Source organism: Podarcis erhardii, assembly GCF_964252035.2.
Source record: "Podarcis erhardii genome assembly, chromosome: 7".
Lineage (NCBI taxonomy): Eukaryota > Metazoa > Chordata > Lepidosauria > Squamata > Lacertidae > Podarcis > Podarcis erhardii.
Window position 1 is genome coordinate 85,819,361 of NC_138511.1, and position 23,711 is coordinate 85,843,071.

Consider the following 23,711-nt stretch of genomic DNA (forward strand, 5'->3'; position numbering starts at 1 on the left):
TAGAATCATAAAGTTGGAAGAGACCTTCAAGGTCATTTAGCCCAAGCCCCTGCAATGCAGGAATATGCAGCTGCCCCATATGGGGTTTGAACCTGCAAGCTTGGCGTAATCAGCACCATGCTCTAACCAGCTGAGCTAGCCAGCTTTGTGCCAGTATGGCAAGAGGACGCCACCCTTTTCGGTTTTTAATTTATTAGAAAATTGGCAATACAGAGTAACATGGCTCAGTGGGGTAGAAAAAGAGGGTTTAGCAGAAGCAAGCAACCCACAGCAGGCCTTGATCCCATCCCACCCTCTCCAAGAAGCCCATTCAAGAATTGTCTCCCAACTCCAGAGATTGATTCTTGCTGAACCTTCTTACAAAAGAGCTTCTGTCTCTTAACATTCCTCTCCCAGAATGGCTGTAAGTATAATGTAGGCTCAGTAGACCATTATTTCCCATACGGATGCCCACAAAACTATCAAGTGCTTCATTACAGTCCTCTGTCAAAGTCATTAAGCTTGTTGGAACCTCTGCAAGGCGCTTTAATTGCTCTTGCTGTCTCCAGAGGGTAAGTGTTTGCATGTGCTCAGCTGTCTAGGCTAAAGCCCTAATTAACCTTCTTAATTGGATGCTCCTGCGCTTCCCAGTTTAAGCTGCTGCATGGACTTGTACTCTGCTTCGTACCGATTTTGTTGCTTTGCTAACTGCTTCACCTTTGCTTGGCTCCATGGGGACAGAGCTCCCCTTGCTTTGCCATCAGGCGCATTTCATGCCACTCTTTTATAAGATAGGAAGGCTGGGCCCTCATGATCAACTAGCGTATGGGGGGAGCAAGATTTGGGAGTTTTTCCAGGGGGCATGGGATCAGGGAATGTGTTGAGAGCAGAAATCCCATCTGCTCAAAATCCCCCCTTCCCGCAGAAGTGGTTTCTGATTTTAGCAGAGGTATGTTCTTTGTGGAGATCTGGTGGGATTCTGGAATGGTTTGTTTGTCAGAATCTGAATTTGGAATTGTGGGGGCAATAGCATGGCCTTGCAGGTGCCCATAGGCCTCCTCCTCTTATGACTGCCCCCTATAGGTCAGGAGGAGATGCTTTGTAATGGCGTAAGTTCCTGTGCTGGCTGGGCAGGAGAGTGCTTAGAAGTACGGAAGGAGAACAAAGGAACAGTCCATTGGGGATGAAGTGGGTGCTCCACTGTTCAGTTGCAGGAGCCCAGATCTACAAGGGTAGACGTGAGGGGCCCCAGGAGACTATTGTGGAGCGGCTGGTGCTGCAGAAAATCTACCCTCTGGACGTTGTGAATGGAGTTTCCCGCTGGAGCCGAAAGTGGCAAACCAGAGTAGAGCAGTGATGGGCTGGATGCATGAGCTGCAGGGCTGCCAATGGGAGAGCTCTCATCATCGGAGCTGGAGAGTAGGTGTCTTTCTCGTGGAAGGCCCCTTCCTTCTTTCAGTGCACCACCGTCGCTGTTCTCCCTGCAAGAAGTAGAAGAGGAAGAGGAGAATATTGTCTCTGGGGGCCAGATTGTTAAGGAATCAGTCCTGCTGGGTGCTTACTAAGATAATAGGCATTGGGGAAGCAGGGATTAGGCAGTAACTTTCAGTCTTTGCAGGTATGCCTTTGTATTTCTGACTGTCCACCCCAACCTTCCTGCTGTTTTCTTTATGCCAAATAAGAGGAGATCTGTGTTTTTGGCTGTAGGGCTAATAAAAGCTCTGGAGATGCCATTTTGATCAGGGAAACAGTGCAGGAATGGGCTAGCCCATCTCTCCAGTACTGCTGCTCCAGTAAAATTCAATGCCCCACCTACACAGTGCCTTTTAGGTAAAAATGTTTTTTGTTTACCCTCATTATCCTCCTCTTCTTTTGTTCACTCTCTCTCTCTCTCTCTCTCTCTCTCTCTCTCTCTCTCGCTCTTTCCACTCTTTCCTTCCAGTTAATGATGCATTTAAAATTAATTGAAGAATGGAATCACTTCTGGTGAAACCCGCCTTAGCCTGAGCTGTGGTCATGCCCCAGTTACAGGTTGCATCTCACCAGTGTTCTGTACTTAAAAACCAGAACATTTTGAACAAGCACATTCCCTTTCTGGAGGCTCATGATCTAAGAACACGGGGCATATCAAAAGAAAAGAGAAAGGAGAGAGCTTGAAGCAGCCAGATGCAAAAAATTGCAACGGAACAAGCGTGGCTACTACCGTGGTCCAAGAAAGGGTTTGCAGAAAACTTTAGGAGGAATATGGAGTTGATAGAGAACACAGTTTGTGAAGGCAGGGTAATTGGTGCCCACTTGGAGTGGAGGATGGGAGGCCAAGAGTAGGTGGAGTCAGAGCGAACAACAGACAGATACCAATGGATTCCAGTTTTATCGCTATTCTCCTGCCCTCTGAGTTGTACAAGAACAGCACTTGAGGTTCATTCAGACTCCCTTTTGTGCTGTGCTTTCTAGGCACTGGTCTGCACTTAAGTGCTGCATCTGAGTGTCTTTTTTTTTTTTTTTTTGGCCTTGTCACAAAACCCACTCTTTACTGCTGAATAAGAGCAAACAGTAATCCACGGAAAACCCAAATAGCTGTTTGTTCCGATTCAGCAGTAAAGATCAGGTTTACATGGGAAAAGAGCTGGGGCAAAACAAAAAACCTGACACAGTGCTTTAAAGTGTGGGCCTGTGTCTCGAAAGGGCAGGGCAAAAGGTAATTATGGGTGAGCCTTCTGACCAAGGAGGGGAAAAGTGACAGCTGATATCACCCCTGGCTGGCAGGTGGGGCTGGCTTAGGTCAGACTGAGGTTGGTGGGGCAGTGCCCCCATTTGCTCTGCTGGATCAGCCTCCGATGATGCAAGGAGGTTGTTCTAGACAGAGAGAAGAACATGGCAGAGTTGGATTTGGAAAAAGGAGACCTGAAGGACTGATAGCAGATGGTTGTGTGTCAAACGAAGACTGAGCGGGAGGGAGGCCAAGGCAGGCTGGCAGCACAATTGCCTGGGGTACGTTCTGTGCCTTAAATGTAAGGGCAAAGGAACTAAAAAATGGACAGCGAGCAGAGATCAAGTGCAGAGAGGAAACTTTTTAGAAAGTGAGAAAAGGAGGCAGAGGCTAAAGTAAGCAAGATATTTTTCAATGGTTTCTGCTCCCGCCCCTCTCATAGTCCCAAGGGTGGGGGCTTCTGGTTCCCCCTGTCCCTTTTTCTATGACTTCTAGTATCAAGGCTTCCTTCTTCCCTCCCTTCGTCCCCTGCTGTGTTGGTAGGCAGCTCGGCACCTTTTCATTGAACCCACAAAGCCCACAAAGCCTCACCTCTCCTTGGTCTCAGCCGCACGGTCCCTCTGGCGCCGGTTCTTGAACCAGTTGCTGACCTGGGTGGTGGTCAGCCCTGTGGCTTCTGCCAGCTCCCTCTTCTCGCGAGGGGATGGGTAGGGGTTGTGGATGTACCATTCCCGTAACACGCTCCGAGATTTCTCCTGTATGAGAGCAGAGGGTGTTAGTTTTGCTTTGTCCAGGGAACTTATCCTTTTCATTTAAGTCAAGGGTAGGCAACCTTTTCCCCCCTCAAGGTGTATATATCCGGAATTTGTTTCACCTGTTGCAGCACTCCAAGCTGACATTTTCAGTGAGCCCATGAGCTTTTCCCCCTCAATTGCCGTGGCCTTCTATGAATCCTTTCCTCTCATCTATGTGCATTTGTTTAGATTATTATTCTTAATCTGAATGTGCATTGTTGTACACTTGCAGCTACTAAAGGTGCTATGGTATAACATGAACGGCAGGGGGCAATAACATCATTCTTTCTTCATAGCTGTGCTCTTCACAGTGAACAGTTCTTTCTTTTATTCGTAATCTTAGATATCAATTTGGGAAGTTTTATGGGTTGGTTGGATTTGTAAACCTCTAGGCAGTGAAACATTGGGCGAGGGCAGAATTTGTGTTCATTTAAAAACTAAGGAGAAATATATTTGAAGGATGAGGGGGCACAACAAGCACCAAGCTTCTCTGTGAAAGTTAACTTCCTAGAGTTGCCACCTTCTTTCTTCCCACCTTTCCTGGCAGGGCTGCTGTGCCTTTAACAGGTTTCTGAGGGGCAGAATTTCAGCTGGCCAATTTCCCCTTAGCAAACAGATGGGGAAAGCTGCATAAGTTGAACTCCTTCCTCTCACACAACTGTTAAAGCCACAGGAGACCTGTCCAGGGGCAGGAAAATTACGGCATCCCTAAACATTGCCTTCCTTTTCTTTCTCTCCCCACCCCAAACCTGTTTCCCCTTTTCGCTCCCTCCCTTATCACCATAACTCAAAGTCCACAAATGCTGTTTTTAATGCCAGTGAGTGCTATTCTATTATGATGGCAGATTAGGTAGCTCTCAGCAATATGTTGGCACTGTACTCAGTGCAGAAGTAGCACCCCTCCCCAGGTGATGGGGTGGGATCCAAAGACAGGGCTTGAGAAGTGAAAAGCAAGCCGGGGGGGGCAGCAATGGGGGAGAATGGCACAGGAGTACTGTAACAGGTGGTAGGAAAGCACAGAGAAAATGAAACCTTGGTTCCCCAAGAAAAGCACTGAGGAAGAAGTATTTTTTATTTATGATGTACATATTGCTTTTCCAATCTTAAAGCTCCTTACATTAAAGAAAGATATTTAAAATAATTTACAATAATGAATAGTAATGAATTTCAACTCTACCTCATCCCCCCCCAACTCAAAATAAATCCACAGCTTTACCCACTAAAGCTGTATCCCTTGGCCAATCGTATTCATCTTAGCTGCAAAAAGGCCACACCAAATAAACGGCTTTTGCACAACTGTCACCCAAAGGCCCTCACAGCTGCTGCATCTTGCTTGGGAGTTCATTCCAGAACTTTGCGGAGACGAGAGATGCTATTGGCGCGAAAGACAAGAGTGGGAGGCTGCTGTGTAGCTTTATCATGTAACATGGCCAATACAGAGAAAGACCGAGCCCTGCCCCAAGGAGCGTACAATTGAAGCTTTGCATACGTTCCAGCGTTCCTCAGAAAATAGGGACAGCACAATGCAGACAACAGGGAGAAGAGGGAGGCAGCAGGATGAATAGGACAGGACATGGTTACCTGTGGTACCTTCTCACCTGGGAATGAGGACTAAGGGGAACGGCTGCAGCAGAGGGTTAGAGCATTTGCTTTTCATGCATAAGACCCCAGTTCAATTCCCAGCATTTCCAGGCAGGGCTGGGACAGGCCCTGGAGAGCTGCTGCCAGTCAGTGTAGAGGATACTGAGCTACATGGACCAATGTTCTGACTTGGTATAAGGTTAATTCCTACAAGAAGGAGGAGGAGGAGGATTTGAGGAGGGATTGGAAAGGGAAGAGGAGTAGAATCATAGAGTTGAAAAGGACCCTGAGGATCATCTAGTCCAACCCCCTGCAATGCAGGAATATGCAGCTGTCCCATATGGGGATCAAACCTGCAGCCTTGGTGTTATCAGCATGATGCTCTAACCAACTGAGTAAACCGCATAAGTGATCTTGACGGGGTTCCAGGGCAAGGAGGTTGCATCAGAGTGGCCGAAAGAGGCAGAGAGGTGAGGGAGCACTTGGGGTCATGCTGAGTAGAGCTGCAGGTAGGGGGAAAGAGCATGCGATGTAATGACCTGCCCAGTGCACAATCCCATCACCAGTGGGGCTGTTCTGAGCTGACTGAAGTGGACAAGGACGATAGTAATGAGAAGGAAGTTGCCATAGACTTAGGCACTGCTTTCCTTCTAGAAAAAAAGGTGCTGGTACTGTTTGCCCTCGAGTACCCCCAGGAAAAAAGCAGATGGCGCTTGCAATAATCCAAAGCAGGGGGAGTTCAGCTGAACGGCTACTTTGCCAAGCCAAGCCCTGAAAGTTTTCAAGGAACAATGTGCAGATTTTGTGCCTGCAGAAAAATGGAGTGTTTGGTGGCAGTTGTTTCTTTGTTTCCTGCATCTCCCTGACTGCCTTTTCAGCGAGATGCCTACCACGGAAAAGGTCTCTTCAGGGAGCCTTCCTTACCTTGAAACAATAACTGGTTTCCTCTCCGTCCCAGATGGTCCGAGGCAGGGGGAATTTGCGCCGCACCCTGTACTTGCCCACGGCTCCCAGTGGCCTCCCGCGCAGTTTCTCTGCCTCGATGTAATGAGCCTTGAGCCACAATTGCTGCAGCTTGGGGTGGTTGTGCAGAGAGAACTGGTAGCTCTCCAGGATCTTATAAAGCTCCCGGAAGTTTCCCCGATGAAAGGCCACCACTGCTTTGGCCTTCAGGACGCTCTCGTTCTTGTGCAGGTGGTCGCAGGCCGGCAGCGACCAAAGGAAGCGCCCCAGGCGCTCGATGTTTCCCCCTTGCTGCAGGACCTCGCACACGCAGGCCACTTGCTCCTGGGTGAAGCCAAAATTCATGGCGGAGAAGGGAGGGCTCCGCGGCTTAGCAGGCTTCACAAACCCAATACACCTCCAACAAGGAGTCCCGCATGTGGAGGACAACGCTGTCCTTTTGCAAAGCTCTGTGCGGCAGAGCACAGGAAGTGATCCTGCCTCTTTCGAAGAGGGAACCAGATATGTCCCATTAAAGCTGGGGAGAGCAAGCCGAGCGGGAGGCAAGTCTGCCGCCCTCCGCGTTTCTCTCTGGGATGGCCATGTCAGCTTTCCCCTCCTGCCTTCTATGTGCCGCCGGGGCTCCCCTCTCCCTGCCTGCCTTCTAGCTCTAGAGACAGTCGCCCAGGGTAGATGTCTTGGGGGGTATCAGTTACAGGCTCAGCCCACGCAGGCTGCAGCTGTGGCCAGCCATTGGCCGACTCCGCAAGGAGAGCGAGAGAAAGGGAGACTTCACCACCACTGTCACCCTTGGATGGAAAGGCTTTCTGCAGAGGGGTTGGCGGGACCTGGTAATGTGAGATGCCCCCTACAGAGGGGGGCATGAGGAGGCAAGCCAGGGAGGAAAGTCCCTGCTTTCTGCCCCCCTGTCCGCCTCTCCCTTTGTTTCCCCATGTCTGCTCCAGCCGGCCTGCTTGCCCAAACCTTTTAGGATCGCACCTTGTGCAAGGCTTCCTTGGAATGTGGGCTGTTGCTCCCATCCTGTTAAGCGAGTGAAAGGGACAAAAGAGCTAAGCAGAACCTGAAGTCATCTGCAACTGCGGGTTGGCAGCTTCTGAGACTTCGCTCTATAATCATCTGCACACTTCCAAGCTTATTTTATTATACGCGAAAGGCTAGTTATCCTCAATGCAGCAGTTTTTGAACTAAGATTAATCCCTCTTATTTTTCCAGATGTTAAGCTGGCTTCTTCTTTTTAATATCCCTGCTTGTGAAACAAATTTGTTTTCAACTTCTTTCCACGGGTTGCAGTGAGTCTGCGGGAGAAAATTCTTTGTCTCTCCCTTTGTTCTTGGCTCTGCCAGGTGACAGATCGGCCCCCCAAGCCAGAGCTCCTGCCGTCAGTGTTTCCTTTCCTTGCCCCCTTGCTCTTCCCATGTGGAGATCATGTTTCGCACCAAGCTGGCAGCCCTTTGCAAGACAAATAACCTGTTGCAAGACAAATAACAAGAGGCCTTGTGTCCCTGCTGGGTGAAAGCGTCATCCCGTATAACTAGGGAAGGCTGCAGAGAAAGAGAGAGACGTTCTGCTGCAGGAAGCTCCCTGGAACTAGATGGGCCATTGGCCTGATCCAGCAGCTCATGCAGCACAAACTATGGAACTCGCTTCCACAAGAAGCAGTGAGGATGGTCAACCTGGATGGCTTTAAAAGACAAATGAATGGATCAGAGTGCTATTGATGGCTACTGGCTACAGTTGGACGCAGCAATGCTTCTGGTTGCCGGTTCCTGGAAACCATAGAAGGGGAGAGGGCTTCAGTCCTGCCTGCGTGCTTTCCCCATCATGGCATCTGGTGAGAGCAGGATGGTTTTTTAATTTTATTTCTACAGCCAGCTTTAGATCTACCATCCTCCCTAGAGCCATTTTACCATGGAGGCAGGATCAAGCTCCTTCTGGGGCAGAAAGCCCCAGTTGGCGAGTGGTCTGCACAGCCCAGGGGGTCTGCAAAACCCACCCAGGGGGTCCGTGGTGCCACTCACATAACAAAAACTACCACAGAGGGATCAAAAATCTCAAAAGGAGGTGGGTCCATGGCTTAGGGGCTGCAGTACTTTGCTAATTGGGAACCACTGTTCTAGGGGTATTGCAAAGGGTTAACCTTGCCTGACAGCGCGTCTCCTTTTCCCAACCTCCCCTCCCCTTCCCACCTAATTCAGGAGACAAGAAAAGCCCCCTAAATACTCCCACCCCAGACAGTCTTGCTTACACAGCCATCTGAGTAATACTATCCAACCTGGATCACCTTACTACTTCTTCCCAGCAATTTGGGGAGGGGGGGGGAAGCTTTGTTTTGGAGCTGAGAAAGCAGCTAGAGCACAAAACCTGCTCTCTGCAGAAAGCTAGTCAGAGAAGCCATTGGCTCCGTTCCAACAGCCTCTTTTTTTTGCCCCCAGAGAGCCCATCAGCCTCTTGTCTCTCGCCACTGGACACCAACTTGGATGGCTTTGAAAGAGGATTGGACAAATTCATGGTCGGTACGCGGGTAGCGCTGTGGTGTAAACCACTGAGCCTTGGGCTTCTCAATCGGAAGGTTGCGGTTCAAATCCCCGTTACGGGGGTGAGCTCCCATCGTTCAGTCCCAGTTCCTGCCAACCTAGCAGTTTGAAAGCACCTCAAAGTGCAAGTAGATAAATAGGTACCGCTCCGGCAGGAAGGTAAACGCCGTTTCCGTGCGCTGCTCTGGTTTCTACAGAAGCAGCTTAGTCATGCTGGCGACATGACCCGGTAAAACTGTCTGCGGACAAACATCAGCTCCCTCGGCCTGTAAAGCGAGATGAGCGCCGCAACCCCAGAGTTGTTCGCGAGTGGGCTTAACTGTCAGGGGTCCTTTACCTTTATCTTTTTAAGGCTACCAGCCATGATGGTCGTGTAATGTTCTGCCTCCACAGTGACATCTGGTTAGCTGCTGGCCTGGGTGGGCCATTGGCTTGGTGTGGCTGGGGAGAGTTCTGAGGGCCAGGCAAGACGCACGGACGGAGAGCCACATATTGCCCCTGAACCTAATTCTCCCCACTGCTACCACCCTATGGTTATAGCTAAGCAGCCTGTTCTTACCTATGGCAGTGTCATGGAATAGGTGTTTCTGATCTCTGCAGCTTTATGGATAGCTCAGTAGGTGGAGCATGAGACTCTTAATTTTAGGGCTGTGGGTTCAAGTCCACGTTGGGCAATAGATTCCTGCACTGCTGGGGGTTGAACTAGATGATCCTCATGGTCCCATCCAATTCTACAATTCTATGGAATAAAAATAAAATCCAGAGCAGGTTGGATTCAGGATCCTTAATTTCCTGTCCCACATCAGTCCCGGAACTCAGGGGTAAGGAACCTGCGGCTCTCGTTTTGGCTGCACTCCCTTTAGATGCAGCCAGCAAAGACAGCTGCCAGGGATGACGGGAGTTGTACAGTGGTGCCTCGCAAGACGAAATTAATCCGTTCCGTGAGGCTCTTCGTATAGCGGTTTTTTCGTCTTGCGAAGCAAGCCCATTGACAGCTTAGCGGATTAGTGCTATTAGCGGTTTAGCGGCTTTTAGCGATCAGCTGTTAAGCGGCTTATCAGCGGATCAGCTGATAAGCGACTTAGCAGCTTAGGAAAAGGGGGGGAAAGGGGAAAAACCCCGCAGGAACTCGCAAGACATTTTTGTCTTGCGAAGCAAGCCCATAGGGAAATTCGTTTTGCGAAGCGCCTCCAAAACGGAAAACCCTTTTGTCTAGCGGGTTTTCCGTCTTGCGAGGCGTTCGTCTTGCGGGGCACCACTGTACTCCAATGATATATGGACAGCAGCAGTTTCCCCATCCCTATTATAGAAAACAAGCCTGAAAATGCTCCTTAAATCCTGGAACGGTCCTTGAAGCAGAAATGGTTTGAGACCCCCTGCGGAACACCCCCCCCCCGCCACCTCTCGCAATTGGCTTATGATGGGAATTTCCAATAGAGCTCAATGAAGGATGAGTACACGCACAGAGAGAGCTTTAGGATAAAATATATTTATATATATATAATATATATATAAAAGACACACGTACACGTAAAAAAAGGATATAAAAATATCTTGCAGAAATGATTGTTTCTCACAAACTGTGGAAAATAGGTGTGTAGCTGTAGTACCTGTTTGGGAAGTGTTGGGTTAGGAGACATTCAGATGGACAATCGAAACCCTTTGCTCAGATCCCATCGCAGTAGTGGGGGGGGGGGGAGGAACAGCGAGCCCATCCTTTTGCAGTAGGGAGGGGTATGATCCATGAGGTGCATCCCCTCCCGATTTCTTTGCAGCAAAACATGTTGATTGACACAGGCCTGGCCGCCCCAGCAGACAGCTGTTTTCAAATAGTGTACCATCCACACTCAGCTAAAAGCTTTGTGGGTACTGAGTGGTCCTGAAGTAGGATCCAGTTAGCATGGCCCCATTAAAAAAGAGAAGAGAGAAAGAAAGCAAAAGCCAGAAATTTCTGCCCCCAAATTTCTGTCCTGTATAACTCCCTGCATTGTTATCTAATGCTAAAAAGCCAGGGAGCTGCCTTAGGCCAATTCTGACCAAGAACAGCCTTCCAAGTCTTACTGGACTACAACGCCCATCATCCCTGATCACTGGCTGTACTGGCAAGGGCTGATGGGAGTTGTAGTCCAAAAGCATTTGTTTGCAAAGGCTGGTCTACACTGTCTGGCTCTCCAGGGCTTCAGACAGATGTTTCCCTTAGCCTTGCCTGGAGATCCTGGGAATTGGATGTGGGGCTATTTGCAATGCATTCTGCTACAGACCCCACCCTGACATAGAACAAGGTATCTGGAAGGAACACAGTTGTGTCCTGTCCCCCCCCCCCCCACTCACTCCAAAGCAGCTCTATGGATGGAGGCCTTTTCACTTAGGGAAGATTCCTCAATCCCCGCACAAGGGTCTTGGATTTTGTACTTTGCTCACGGGCTTAAAGTTCGCCACCAGCAACCTGGGTGCAGTGTGAGAAAAGGTTTTGGAAAACGTCAACGAAAAGGAAAAAAATAATTCTTCTCCCCTCAAGATGACAAGGAAACTGTTAAATATATAGGAGGGAGAGATGCCACCGGCTTAAAGAAAAATAAGGGGAAAGGGGGAAATAATTGGTTTTTAAATGACTTTTCTTCTAAAAAATACATTATTAAATATATTTATATATAATTTCTTCTCTGTCTAAAAATAAAAAAGGCAGACCAAATGCTGATTTTAGCATTCAGAGGAAACAGCCCCAGGGAAAGTTTGGGAGGAAACTCGAGTTTTCAAAGCAAATAGTATTTTAAGGGGGTAATGCTCGGTCTGGCCCGACTGCATGACATTTCTATCTTTCAAGCCCAACCTTGAGCGTCCCAGATTAATGTGTGGCTTCTGCTCCCAACCCCCAACACAGGGGATCTCAAGGTGCAGCTAAAGCTAATTTTTATAGTGGCTTAAGAGACTGTATAGCCACACCTGACACCTGCTCCCATGTGCCTTTAATGGCAGAACTAACTGCTGCAGGATCCAATCCCACAATTAACAAATGTGCTTCTTACGCTGTTCCCGCCCAGAGCAGCGGAGATCAGCCCAGGGTTAAAACGCTGGAAAGCTATTCCATAGGCAAAAGGAGGAGTCCAGAGGGTCCAGAGGAGACATTCTAGCCAGGCTTCTTTCTGCCCTGGAGGACTGGAACAATGTCTGCATTGTTTTCTAGGGCCAAAGCGTTTGACTTTGGAACAGGACAGTTCACCTCTCTAGGACAGCACTGCAAGACTAAAAGCCAGCGAGAAGCCAAGCTCAAATGACAATAGCCTCCCCACCCCAACCCTATCCTGGGAAAGAGTACAAGCCTAACTGGAACAGGAGACAAGCACTGGGACCTCGGATGTCCTTCCTGCCCCTCCGAAATGGGACTTGGGCTCAGACTAGCAGCTGGACCCGTTCCCTAGCACCATAGATGAGGGGAGAGGAAGGCTCTCCTTGTGGTGTAAGTCATGTTTTGACCTGTTTTGGACTACAACTCCCATCAGCCCCCTCTCAGGGATGCCAGGTGGACAAAGGGCAGTCTATATCAGGCACCCCCAAACTCGACCCTCCAGCTGTTTTGGGACTACAACTCCCATCATCCCTAGCTAACAGGACCAGTGGTCAGCGATGATGGGAATTGTAGTCCCAAAACAGCTGGAGGGCCAAGTTTGGGGATACCTGGTCTATATGATGTGCTCCCTGCCCCAATATCAACGAAAATCTCTAGCTTTCCAAGCAACTTGGTAGATGTTAGGTAGGTTTCTTCAAAAAGGCAGAAAGGCCATGAAGGTAGAAAACGCCCTCAACTCTGTGCCTGAGTTTTAGGAGGGCTGGGGAGGGAGGAAAGAAACATGGTGAATGGGCAACACCTCCAAGGGGAAGATAGTGCTTGCTGTTTGAGTGGCAGCCACAAGGTGGCACTGGAGTTGCTGAACAGGCAGTTGTACACACCAGATAAAGGGGTCAGCAGTGTCCCAGTGCTGTGTTTTTTCCTTCTGTAGTGTTTGCAAAAAAAAAAAGATGTGCAGCAGCAGCAGCGCAGACTGCAGGGGCTCACCCAGGTTTCCCTTTTCAAGGCACTTGTAGCATCCTGTCTGAACCAGGTGGGGACCAAGGATAGCAGGTTTAAAATATTGTTCGGCGGGCAGGTGAGGACTCTGCGACACACCTCGCAGGTGCTTACAAGTCCAGAGGCTCCTCCACTGGCACAGACTGCAGCTGGGTTAGCACCTTCTCGTCCGAGTCCAGAGCCTCGGGGCCCATCGGGTCTCCCCCAGAAGCGTCCAGCAAGAGGCCCTCTCCCTCTGGGAGACGCAGAAGGCCGCCCTGCACCTCCATAGAGTTCTTGTCCATCTCAAACAGCCCCTCGGCGCCGGTCCCTTGGAGGTCCATGCCCACCGGGCTGGGCCAAACCACCTGCTGCTGAGACATGGCCAGGCCGTCCGGCTGGGAGAAATTTGAAAGGAGGCCAGCTTGGCCAGAGTCCGTGCCGAAAGCCAAGTCGGCTGGCCCGGTGCTGTCGGGCACCGAGAGCGGGGAGACTCCAGGAGGGAGCACGGAAGCACCCCCCGAGAGCAACACACTGCCGCCTTCGTCGCTCCCCAGAGTTGCCGGCGCCATCACGGCTGCCACTTCCTGCTTGATGGGCAGGGCCAGAGTTGGGGCGGCCTGGGCTGAGAGGATGGGTGTCATCAGCATGCCAGCCGGGAAGGTGGCCGTCAGGATCAGCTTCCCCTGCTGCAAAGCCATTCCGGTGACGATGGTGCTGCTCCCCGTTGCCGGGTTGGTCAGGAGGATGTTGCCTAAGTTGGAGAGGAAACGGGGAAATCTTAATAATAATAATACAGTGGTTTTCTCGCAAGACGAAATTAATTCGTTCCGTGAGTTTTTTCGTCTTGCGATTTTTTCGTCTTGCGAAGCACGGACTTTGGAAAAGCTTCAAAAATCACCAAAGTCTTCAAAAACCTCAAAAAAGGCTATGAGTTGCTCCTCGAAGTGAATGCACAGTTTTAAGAAAAAGGAAACAAACTTGCAAGACAAAGGAAACAAACTTGCAAGACGTTTTCGTCTTGCGAAGCAAGCCCATAGGGAAATCCGTCTTGCGAAGCAGCTCAAAAAACGAAAAACTCTTTCGTTTTGCAAGTTTTTCATCTTTCGAGGCATTCGTCTTGCGAGGTACCACTGTAATAATTTATTATTTATACCCCGCCCATCTGGCTGAGTTTCCCCAGCCACTCTGGGCGGCTTCAAATCAAGTGTTAAAAACAATACAGCATTAAATATTAAAAACCTCCCTAAACAGGGCTGCCTTCAAATGTCTTTTAAAAAGAAGATAGCTGCTTATTTCCTTCACATCTGAAGGGAGGGCGTTCCACAGGGCGGGTGCCACCACCGAGAAGGCCCTCTGTCTGGTTCCCTGTAACCTCACTTCTCGCAGAAGGCCCTCAGTGCTGGACCTCTTGCTGTTGCTAGACACTGGAGGACATTAAATGTGAACCTATATAAAGTTTGGTATGCTTATGTCTGGGAATTAATTTTGATGGAAACGTTATCAGAAAGGGTACATGAAAGAAAACAACATGAGAAACTACATATGTGATGGCCTGGGAATCCGATTCAGAGGCTGAACTGGAGGAATCCCAGCCTGCACAGGAGTCCCCGCCTCCAGGGCCTTGATTCTGAAGCGCCTGCACCTGTGCCGGATCCTCAGGAGCAGGCACCAGGTGATTCCACTCTGGCTCCAGAGGTGGTTGAGGACTCAGTGCCTGCAGGTGAGTCTCCCTCTGGGCCCAGTAACCCTTCAGCCTCTCCTGAACTGCAGAGGCTCAGGGCAGAGAGGCGAAGGGAACTGGTTTCTCCCAGGAGGAATGCTCGCCTTAAGGCCAGGAGAGGCGGGTCTCCTGGGGGCCGGGACTGCCCCTGGCCTCAGAGAAGATAAAGGCCAGTCAGCCCGGTCCCAGGTTGCGGGAGCAACGTCATTGATGAGCTGTTTCGGCCAGCATCCAGTCCTGTTTCCCCCAGAGTTCCTGTCCTTGCCCGGCTTCCTGCTGTGGACCCCGCTTCGCCCGAGGAGGACTGTCTGCCGACCCTCAACTCAGGTCCTGGACCTCGCCCCACGGTAACCTCCCCCCTGGACCAGCACAACATAACTTTTACATAACATAGTCCTCCTTTATTATCTATGCATCAAAGAAAGAACATGCATTTAAACCACGTACATGCATTTAAACCACATGCATTTAAACCACATTTAAGCCTACGTACTTCTCTTCCTCCCCCATTTTATCGCTCACAACAATTCTGCAAGTGAATTATTGGCCCAAGATCACCAAGTTTCTTGGCTGGGAGGCGATTCGAACCCTGGCCTCCCAGGTCCTAGTCCAGCGCCACTCTAAATGTATGGCACAAACGGGGCCCCAGAGTCTTTGATTCAGTCCTGCCAATTTCCTGAATCCCTTGAATTGTTTTTGAAACCTCCCTGGCCACCCTCTGCCCAAAGCACATACCTGGCGCGGTGCCCGGGATCTGCAGCGTGGTCATGCCCACGTTGGCGTTGATGAGATGCACGTTGCTCTGGCCAAGGCTTCCTCCCGCCGACACTGCCACCTGCGGCGCCCCTGCCATGGCCCCCACTTTGATGGGGGTGCCGCCAGTGGTCAGGATTTGGATGGGGCTGCCCATGCCCTGCTGCAGGGTGACCACCTGGGAGGTTGGCACAACTTGGGGCAGAGAGATAATCTGGGAGCCCTGGGCCACTTGGGGGAGCGAGACAAGCTGGGGGGCAGATGCCCCCTGCGGGACGGCGTAGATCTGCGTCGGGGACACAGGCACCATTTGGGACGGGGAGAGCACCTGGGTCCCAGAGACAGGCTGGGAGAGCGGCACCACCTGGGAAGGGGGCGAGACTTGGGCGATGGGGACCAGGGATGGGGCAGGGACGTGGAGAACAGCGGCCTGGGGTGGTGAGGGGCCTGGCATGGAAAGCAGCGGCGTGGCTGTGGTAGTCTGGGAAGACTGGGCCATCTGCCCACCGACCGTGGCTGCGGTCACCTGGGGAGCTGGCAGGGCTTGGGCACCAGGGGCCAACTTGGCTAGAGGAACCATCTGAGGACCAGATGTGGCTGATGGCTGAGGTGCTGGGGGCAGTTGCTGCGCAGCCGTGGGGGCTTCTTCGTTTGATGGGACCACTTGCGGCATGGCAACAGCCGCCAGCAGGGGCCCCTTGTGGTTGGAGAGGAGCGTGGCAGCGTCGGGGACAGGCAACAGGGGTGGGGCGGACCCCTGCCCCTCTTCCAGCTTGACCTCGACGCCAAACGCCAGGGCCTCTGCCGCTTCCGACTTCACTTCCCCCTGAAGCGCGGCAGCCGGGCTGAGAATGACGGTGGCCGGGGCAAGGGGCTCCTGGAGAGCCTTGTTGGCCTCCTGGCTGCCGGGTGGGCCTGGGGGCTTGCCACCCAGCAGGGGGCTGGATCCGTTGAGGAGGATGGGCGGGCTGGGCGCTGCCACGGGGCTGAGGGTGATGGTCTGGTTGTCGCCAAGAGCCAAGCCGTTCAGGATGACGCCTCCGCTGGGAGTCTGGATGACGGAGCCGCCGTTCAGCAGCATGGTCGGGGAGCTCGCGGTGATAAAGTTGCCGTTGAGGAGGATGGAAGAGGCGCTGGAGCAAGCGGCCGGCAGGAACAGGCTGTTGGGGGTGGGCATCCCTTCGGGGGTTGCAGAAATCCCCATGGATGTTTCGGTTTCTTCGGTGCCGTGGCTGGACTCGTCCTCCGTGCTGGGGTTCCCGTCAGACTCGCTGTAAAGGAGAAGAGGTTGAGGATGTAGTAGTAGTAGTAATAATAATAATAATAAATTTTATTTATACCCCGCCCTGCCCGGCCAGAGCTGGGCTCAGGGCGGCTAACACCAGTAAAATGACAGTAAAAACATAATGGGGGGGGGGAACCAATTTAAAATACAGGTTAAAATGCAATTTAAAATGCAGCCTCATTTTAAAAGTCAAAACCATAAGGGGAGGGAAACATAAGGGTCAGACTGAGTCCAAACCAAAGGCCAGGCGGAACAGCTCCGTCTTGCAGGCCTTGCGGAAAGATGTCAAGTCCCACAGGGCCCTGGTCTCTTGTGACAGAGCGTTCCACCAAGTCGGGGCCAGTACTGAAAAGGCCCTGGCCCTAGTTGAGACAAATCTAACCACCTTGCGACTTAGGACCTCCAAAATGTTGTCATTTGTGGACCTTAAGGTCCTCCGTGGGGCATACCAGGAGAGGTGGTCCCGTAGGTATGTAGGTCCTAGGCTGTGGTTGCCACAGTGAACTGTCTCTGAATAACAGTTGTTGGGAATCTCAGGGATGGGGGGAGAAGTGCTCTTGCGCTCAAATTCTGCGCATGGTCACCTGATCAGCCACTGTTAGAACAGGATGCTGGACTAGATAGGCCACTGAGTTTCTCCTCTATGAACTGGTCTAATCCACAACAACAACTGTTTATTACTTATGCCCTGCCCATCTGACCAAGTTGCCACAGCCACTCTTTTCAAACAGAATATATATTAAAAAAAACCACAACAAAACACCAGACAATAAAAACTTTCTCTTTTACAGGGCTGCCTTCAGATGTCTTCTAAAAGTTGTATGGTTCTTTTATCTCTGACATCTGATGGGGTGGCGTTCCACAAGGCGGGTGCCACCACCGAGAAGGCCCTCTGCCTGATTCCCTGTAATTTCACTTCTCACAGTGAGGGAACCACCAGAAGGCCCTCGGATCTGGACCTCAGGGTCCAGGCTGAACGATGTGGGTGGAGATGCTCCTTCCGGTATACACAGTCAAAGCCATTTAGCACTTTAAAGGCCAGCATCAACACTTTGAATTGTACTCGGAAACCTACCGGGAGCAGCCAACGTTCTGGCCTGTGGCAAGAAATGCCGCAAGTTATTTATGCATTGCATGAAATACTTCCTTGTATCTGCCCTGAATCTCTGAAAACCTCCAGTGGTGCAGATTCCCTGCACAAAAATGCTGGTATTGTCTGGGGGCAGTGTTAGAAATTAGCCAGGTGCCGGGTGCATTTTGCACCTAGCTATTGGTCGCTATTGGGATGTGGGTGGCGCTGTGGGTTAAACCACAGAGCCTAGGACTTGCCAATCAGAAGGTTGGCGGTTTGAATCCCCGCCACAGGGTGAGCTCCCGTTGCTCAGTCCCAGCTCCTGCCAACCTAGCAGTTCAAAAGCACATCAAAGTGCAAGTAGATAAATAGGTACCACTCCGGCGGGAAGGTAAACAGCGTTTCCGTGCACTGCTCTGGTTCGCCAGAAGCGGCTTAGTCATGCTGGCCACATGTCCCTTTACCTTTACCTATTGGTCGCTAGTGACCAAGTGAAGATAGCTGGGCACCAGGATGGCATCTGGCGTCTCCGCCATCTGGAGGTACATGCCAAAGGATCATTGGATCTGGACTGTTTTCGCACACTAGCAACAGATCCTGCAGAATTCTATCAGTTATATTTTTATCTGCACAATCGGAATGAACTTCAGGAACCAAAATGCGTTCTCCGTGCAGCCTGAGCAGGAACAGGGAACAACCTTCTCGTTAACTGTCGTCGCCTGTCTTAACTTACCCTACCCCATGGCCCTGCTCATGGTTGTGCAAAATATTCCTGCGTTATGAAATGTCCGTGTCATCATTAAGAAAAAGAGGTTGGAATAGGCCAATATATATATAGACTGATTCTGGATCAAGTGACTTTTCTTGTTTAAGTTCTCCTAGTTCTTAACCTAGCTCAAGGCTGTCATCTGAACTAGCAAAATGCAGTCACATGTTGAACATACAACATAAAAACAAGATTACGAGGAATCTCTGGGACTTCCCTCCTCCCCTTTGTGGGTCCTATTGTTAATCATTTCCTACATCTTTTTAGAATAATCCAAATCTTTTCTTTCTCCATTGTATCCAAAATTCCCCATTACAAGTGCTATTCCAATCCTACTAATGATTTTAACTGTTTACAGTGGTCTTTAAGATCAGTTACAAATTTTCCCCATTCCTTATTAAAATTTTGGTCTTCCTGATTTCTGATTCTTCCGGTCATTTTAGCCATTTCGGCATAATCCATCAACTTGACCTTGCCATTCTTCTCTAGCAAAATGTTTTAACTGAGAATCAATCACAGCCAGTCCATCATTTGAAAAAGAAAACTTTGGAGACCCAAAATGGCAGCTAGGCGTTCCGTTTTGAAAACTGGTTTAAAGAGCAATTTGGCACCTAGGTTATATACCTGAGTTTCTAACCCTGGCCAGGGGGGAAGCCTCTTTGAATTATTTTCTTTGAACGGATCATGGGAGCCCCCACCTGCAGTGTAACAAGCCCCAACTCCTCATTTACTGTGGGGAAGGGTTGTAGCTCAATGCTTAGAACACCCGCCTTGCAAGCAGAAGGTCGCAGGTTCAAATCCAGTTAAAAAGACCAGGTAGCAGGGAATGGGAAAGTCCCTGGAGGGTGGTATTCAGTGTAATGGTTATGTTTCTGAGGCAGAAAGGACTGAGAAATAGATCTTTAGTTGGAGAGTGAAGGCAGGAGTCTGGGCTCCTTGGGCAAGGTAATTTCCACCCTCAGCCCAAGGAAATTCAAAGCCAAGGGATTCACATTTCACAACAAAGGGGATGAGCTTGGCGCCTTCCACGTTGCTGCAAAGTGCAGCTAACTGGAGGCAAAGTTTTTCTCCCAGGAGAGAAAGGGGGGGGGGAGAGGAGAGAGAGCGCCAGCTGCAGGAACATCTGGAGTAGCCAGCTTGGCTGTTCCCCACCCCCTGAACAGTCTGCAATAGAAGAATGAACTAGAACTTTCTCAAACTCAAGTGGTTTCTCCCTTTTGTTTGCAGAGGGGAAGGCAAAGGCGGACACACAAAAAATCCTCCGTGCCCAGGAACAGCTAGAAGAGAAAAGCCCTCTTCACTCTCCTGGGTGCACCCTGCTCTGGAAGCACCCAAAATGTGGGGGTGGGGGGAGGAGAGAGAAACCAGGGAGGGGGGAAGCTCTGTCTGCAGGGTTCAGGTCTCCCACCTCCTCATTCCTTCCTTACAGCCCCATCCAATGCATATTTATTCGAAAGTAAGGCAGTGGTGTTACCCAGGGGTTCCCAAAGCAGGGAGGGGGATTACGTAGGGGCAGTAAGAGGCCAGGGGGTGGCAGGGGGGCACTGGAGGTTTAAATGACTATCAGACTTTGATAAGCTGGTATCACCAACTCTTGTTGAATTAAGTGAACTAAGCAATTTGAACTGGATGTTTAATGACTGTTTGGAATTTTATTGCATTATTATCTTCCCTTTTCTGGGTCATGCGAATCGCTATTCTGAATAATGCTTTTTACAGGGAATTATTTTTCTTTATTTATTTATACCCTGTCCACCTAGCTGGGTTTCACCTAAAAATACATTAAAACATCAGTCATTAAAAACTTCCCTAGGGCTTGCCAATCAGAAGGTTGGCGGTTCGAATCCCTGTGACGGGGTGAGCTCCCGTTGCTCAGTTCCTGCTCCTGCCAACCTAGCAGTTCGAAAGGACATCAAAGTGCAAGTAGATAAATAGGTACCACTCCGGCGGGAAGGTAAACGGCGTTTCCGTGCGCTGCTTTGGTTCGCCAGAAGCGGCTTAGGCATGCTGGCCACATGACCCAGAAGCTGTACGCCGGCCCCCTCGGCCAATAAAGGGAGATGAGCATCGCAACCCCAGAGTCGGCCACGACTGGACCTAATGGTCAGGGGTCCCTTTACCTTTTAGGGGGCACCAGGCAGGATTAAGCCTTCCGTAGCCCACTTTGTGGATTGTGCAAATACAAGGCTGTTCCTGTGTCTGAGGCAGCCTGTCTCAGCACTCTCACACAGAAGACAAGAGTTGAAATTTAGGGTAGCGTGTGGGTTTTGCAAAGCCTTGGCCATACCTCGCTCTTCTTGGTTTGGCTAGAACTGGAGAGGATGTAACTGATGTTACCCCTCTTTCTTAGCACCCGGAGTTTAGTAATTCCTTACAATATGCCACATTTATTTCCCAGCCTCTGTAAAAATGGTTGTTCCTTTTTGCTGGAAGTTATTTTCGACAACCTTTTTTCCAGGCAGTGGGAAAGGAGTTTGCAATGCGTGTGACGGAAATTGGGTGTCTCCCAATCTGCCAATAGTCAGGCATGATGTATTGTAGTCCAGTTTTTGGAAGGCCCTATGACAATACCCATCATGCTGGCTGAGACGAATTGAAGCCAGAATCCCAAAACATATGGAAGGCACCAGCCTGGCCACCCCTGCCCTAGAAGGACAGGAACTTTGTAAAGGGTCCATTACAGACCTATAAAACTTCGAGAGGGGTCTCCCAGCAGGCTCATTCTCTCTTCCTGGGACTGCTTACTATAAACTGAGAAGCACATGTAATTCAGGAATTTCTCCATCACCCTAGACTTTTTCTGAAACTTGGGAGGACCTTGAACTAAGAATAGGTGGCATCAATGTCTCCCAAAAGCCCATCCAGAGGAAATAGGTATTCTATGGTGGGTTGGAGTCAAGTGTCTCTAGGATGCTGGGTTTTCCATGAAGACCCCTTCAGAACTTCAAGATCTCTTTAAGGAGAGTTGGGGGTCTGCCCCCTAATTATCAGTACGAGGTCTTTAAGAATATTATAAAAGCCCAGCTGGTTCTGACCCACATCCAGGTCCAATCCTAAACCCATTTCCTCAAGAGTAAGCTCCACCAACTTCCAAGGGACTTACTTAGGGGGCTGATCCAGTCCTAGTTGGGCTGCATCCTGCTTCTCAACACACTACGGAGAGAATAACTGGGTGAACTCTTCCCACCTTGGATCAAATCTACGCTTCCAGGTGTCATAAGAAAGCTGCAGAGATAGTACAGGATAGTACGTACCCCGGGAATGATCTCTTTCAGCTTCTGCCTTCTGGAAGAAGGTACAGGATTATAAAGACTAGGACTAGCCGCCTGAGAAACAGTTTCTATCCAAATGCGATTTAGGTTTTAAACGCACTGTAAGGTAGTCCCAGAATGGGTGGCGCTGTGGTCTAAACCACTGAGCCCAGGGCTTGCCGATCAGAAGCTCGGAGGTTTGAATCCCCGCGATGGGGTGAGCTCCCGTTGCTCGGTCCCAGCTCCTGCCAACCTAGCAGTTCGAAAGCACGTCAAAGTGCAAGTAGATAAATAGGTACCGCTCCGGTGGGAAGGTAAACGGCGTTTCCGTGCGCTGCTCTGGTTCGCCAGAAGCGGCTTAGTCATGCTGGCCACATGACCCAGAAGCTGTACGCCGGCTCCCTCGGCCAATAAAGCGAGATGAGCGCCGCAACCCCAGAGCCGGCCACGACTGGACCTAATGGTCAGGGGTCCCTTTACCTTTACCTTAAGGTAGTCTCTGTGGGAGTATATTGTATTTAATTATGGGTTATCCAAGTTTTTAGGGGGTCAACCAGGCTGGGATAGCAGGCTTGTTGGTTTTTGAATGTCTGATGTAGCTTTTTTTCAATGGGACAACGACAATAAAGATTATCCTATCGTATGGTATCTGGCAAGGCTAAGCAGCGGCCAGGGAGGCAGCAGCCACCCCGCTCCCTCCCCGCAACCGGTAGGCTGCTCTTATCCATGCAGGTTCCACTTCGCTCTCTTTCCTGCGCAGCAGCGCGCGCGCGATTGCGCCCCGAGAGAGTGTGGCGCTGCGCTCTGCCCATGCCCCGGGGCCGCTCACCTCTTGCTGGGCGTGCCGGCGCCTCCTCCCCCGGCTCCTCCTCCTCCTCCTCCTCCGCTGCGATCGCGCTGCCGCCGGTTCTTGAACCAGTTGCTGACCTGCGTGAGCGACAGGCCGGTGTCCTGGGCCAGGCGCCGCTTCTGCTCGGGGCTCGGGTAGCGGCTGCGCCCGTACGAGTCGCGCAGGGCTGCCCGCGAGCGCCGCTTGAAGCAGTACACCGTCTCCTCGCCGTCCCAGATGGTGCTGGGCAGCGGGAACTTTTTGCGCAGCCGGTACTTGTCGACGGCGCCCAGAGCCCGGCCCCGGGCAGCCTCGGCCTCCCGGTAGCGGGCGCGCAGGTACAGATCCTGCAGGAAGGGGTGGTGCGGCGCGCCGAAGGGCCGGCTCTGCACCAGGCGGTACAGCTCGGCGAAGTCGCCGCGCTGGAAGGCCAGCAGCGCGCGCGCCTTGGCCAGGCTCTCGCCCGCCTGCGCCTCCAGGCACGGCGCCTCGGCGTCGGGCGGCAGCGAGCCCAGGAAGCGGCCCAGCCGGCCGGGGTCGCCCGCCTGCAGCAGCGCCTCGCACACGCACGAGACCTGCTCCGCCGAGAAGCGCGGCGAGCGCGGAGGATCGGGCGCGGCGGAGGCCAGCCCCGCGCTTGGAGAGGACGCGCCAGCCGTCGCCAAAGCCGATCCTGCTCCGCCGCCGCCGCCGCCGCCGCCGTCCTCTGGCTCTCGGCCGGGAGGAGCCTGCGGAGACGGGGCGGGCGCCGAAGTTGGCAGAAGTTGGCGCGCCTCCTCGGCTGCGCCCTCGTCCTCCTCCTCCTGCTCCTCCTGCCTCTGCTCTCCTCCGGCGGCGGGGGCGCGCCGCCCTCCCCGGCCGGGGGGCTCCGCGGAGAAGGAGGCCATGTTCGCGGCGCGCGGGATCGCGGCCCCCCTCGCCCGCCTCCGGCCCGCTCCCCTCCCCCTGCGCGCTGCCCTAGCCGTGCGGGTCTCCTCCCCCTGCGCCGCCGTCCCCTTTCCACATCCTCGGAGCCGCGGGCCGCCTCCCGCCCCCGGGCCGGGCTGGCCTCCGCCTCCTGGGACGCGCGCCCACCCCACCCCCCCGCGGCCCCCCAAACTTCGGAGCAACTCTCCAGACGCCTCTCCCCCGCCTCGGTCTCCCTCCTTTCCACTTCTCTTCCCCCCCTTCCTTCCTTCCCTCTTTCTTTCTCTTTCTCTCCCACCCGCCTTTCCCTCTCTTAACTTTCCTTTCCCCTCCCTTCGTCCTTCCTACTTTTACTCCTGGGCTCCTCCTCCCTTTGCGCAGCCACAAATCAATCTCTCTCTCTTTTCCCCCCCCTCTCTCTCTTCCTCGGTCAGACGCAAAAAAGCGCCGCTTTTTGGAAAAACCGGAGTGCTGTCCCCGCTGAAACGAAACTTTAAAAAAAGGAGAAGCCACTGGCTCT

General features: G+C 51.7%; 2 protein-coding genes across 2 annotated transcripts; both read right to left on the reverse strand.

Moving 5' to 3' along the window:
* Positions 1-945: 945 nt before the first annotated feature.
* On the reverse strand, positions 946-8,493 carry LOC309345989 (homeobox protein six1b-like). The gene is made up of 3 exons (XM_081869547.1): positions 5,989-8,493; positions 3,281-3,444; positions 946-1,460 (listed from the first exon to the last, which is right to left on the reverse strand). Exons 1-3 carry the CDS (start codon positions 6,370-6,372, stop codon positions 1,184-1,186), a joined length of 825 nt encoding a protein of 274 aa, XP_081725673.1. The 5' UTR covers positions 6,373-8,493; the 3' UTR covers positions 946-1,183.
* A 1,541-nt stretch (positions 8,494-10,034) lies between these two features.
* On the reverse strand, positions 10,035-23,303 carry SIX5 (SIX homeobox 5). The gene is made up of 3 exons (XM_081868775.1): positions 22,286-23,303; positions 15,065-16,353; positions 10,035-13,360 (listed from the first exon to the last, which is right to left on the reverse strand). The coding sequence occupies exons 1-3, from the start codon at positions 23,170-23,172 to the stop codon at positions 12,738-12,740; spliced, it is 2,799 nt and encodes a 932-aa protein (XP_081724901.1). The 5' UTR covers positions 23,173-23,303; the 3' UTR covers positions 10,035-12,737.
* Between the last annotated feature and the right edge of the window lie 408 nt (positions 23,304-23,711).

What these genes read in the sequence shown, in the direction of transcription:
- LOC309345989 (XM_081869547.1), bottom strand. Translation starts at nt 6,372, where the DNA reads ATGAATTTTGGCTTCACCCAGGAGCAAGTGGCCTGCGTGTGCGAGGTC. An exon ending in AAACCAGTTATTGTTTCAAG is followed by an intron (nt 3,445 to 5,988) that starts GTAAGGAAGGCT and finishes GCTCTCATACAG; the next exon opens with GAGAAATCTCGGAGCGTGTT. An exon ending in GCGGCTGAGACCAAGGAGAG is followed by an intron (nt 1,461 to 3,280) that starts GTGAGGCTTTGT and finishes TACTTCTTGCAG; the next exon opens with GGAGAACAGCGACGGTGGTG.
- SIX5 (XM_081868775.1), bottom strand. Translation starts at nt 23,172, where the DNA reads ATGGCCTCCTTCTCCGCGGAGCCCCCCGGCCGGGGAGGGCGGCGCGCC. An exon ending in GCCGGCACGCCCAGCAAGAG is followed by an intron (nt 16,354 to 22,285) that starts GTGAGCGGCCCC and finishes TCTCCTTTACAG; the next exon opens with CGAGTCTGACGGGAACCCCA. An exon ending in GATCCCGGGCACCGCGCCAG is followed by an intron (nt 13,361 to 15,064) that starts GTATGTGCTTTG and finishes TCTCCAACTTAG; the next exon opens with GCAACATCCTCCTGACCAAC.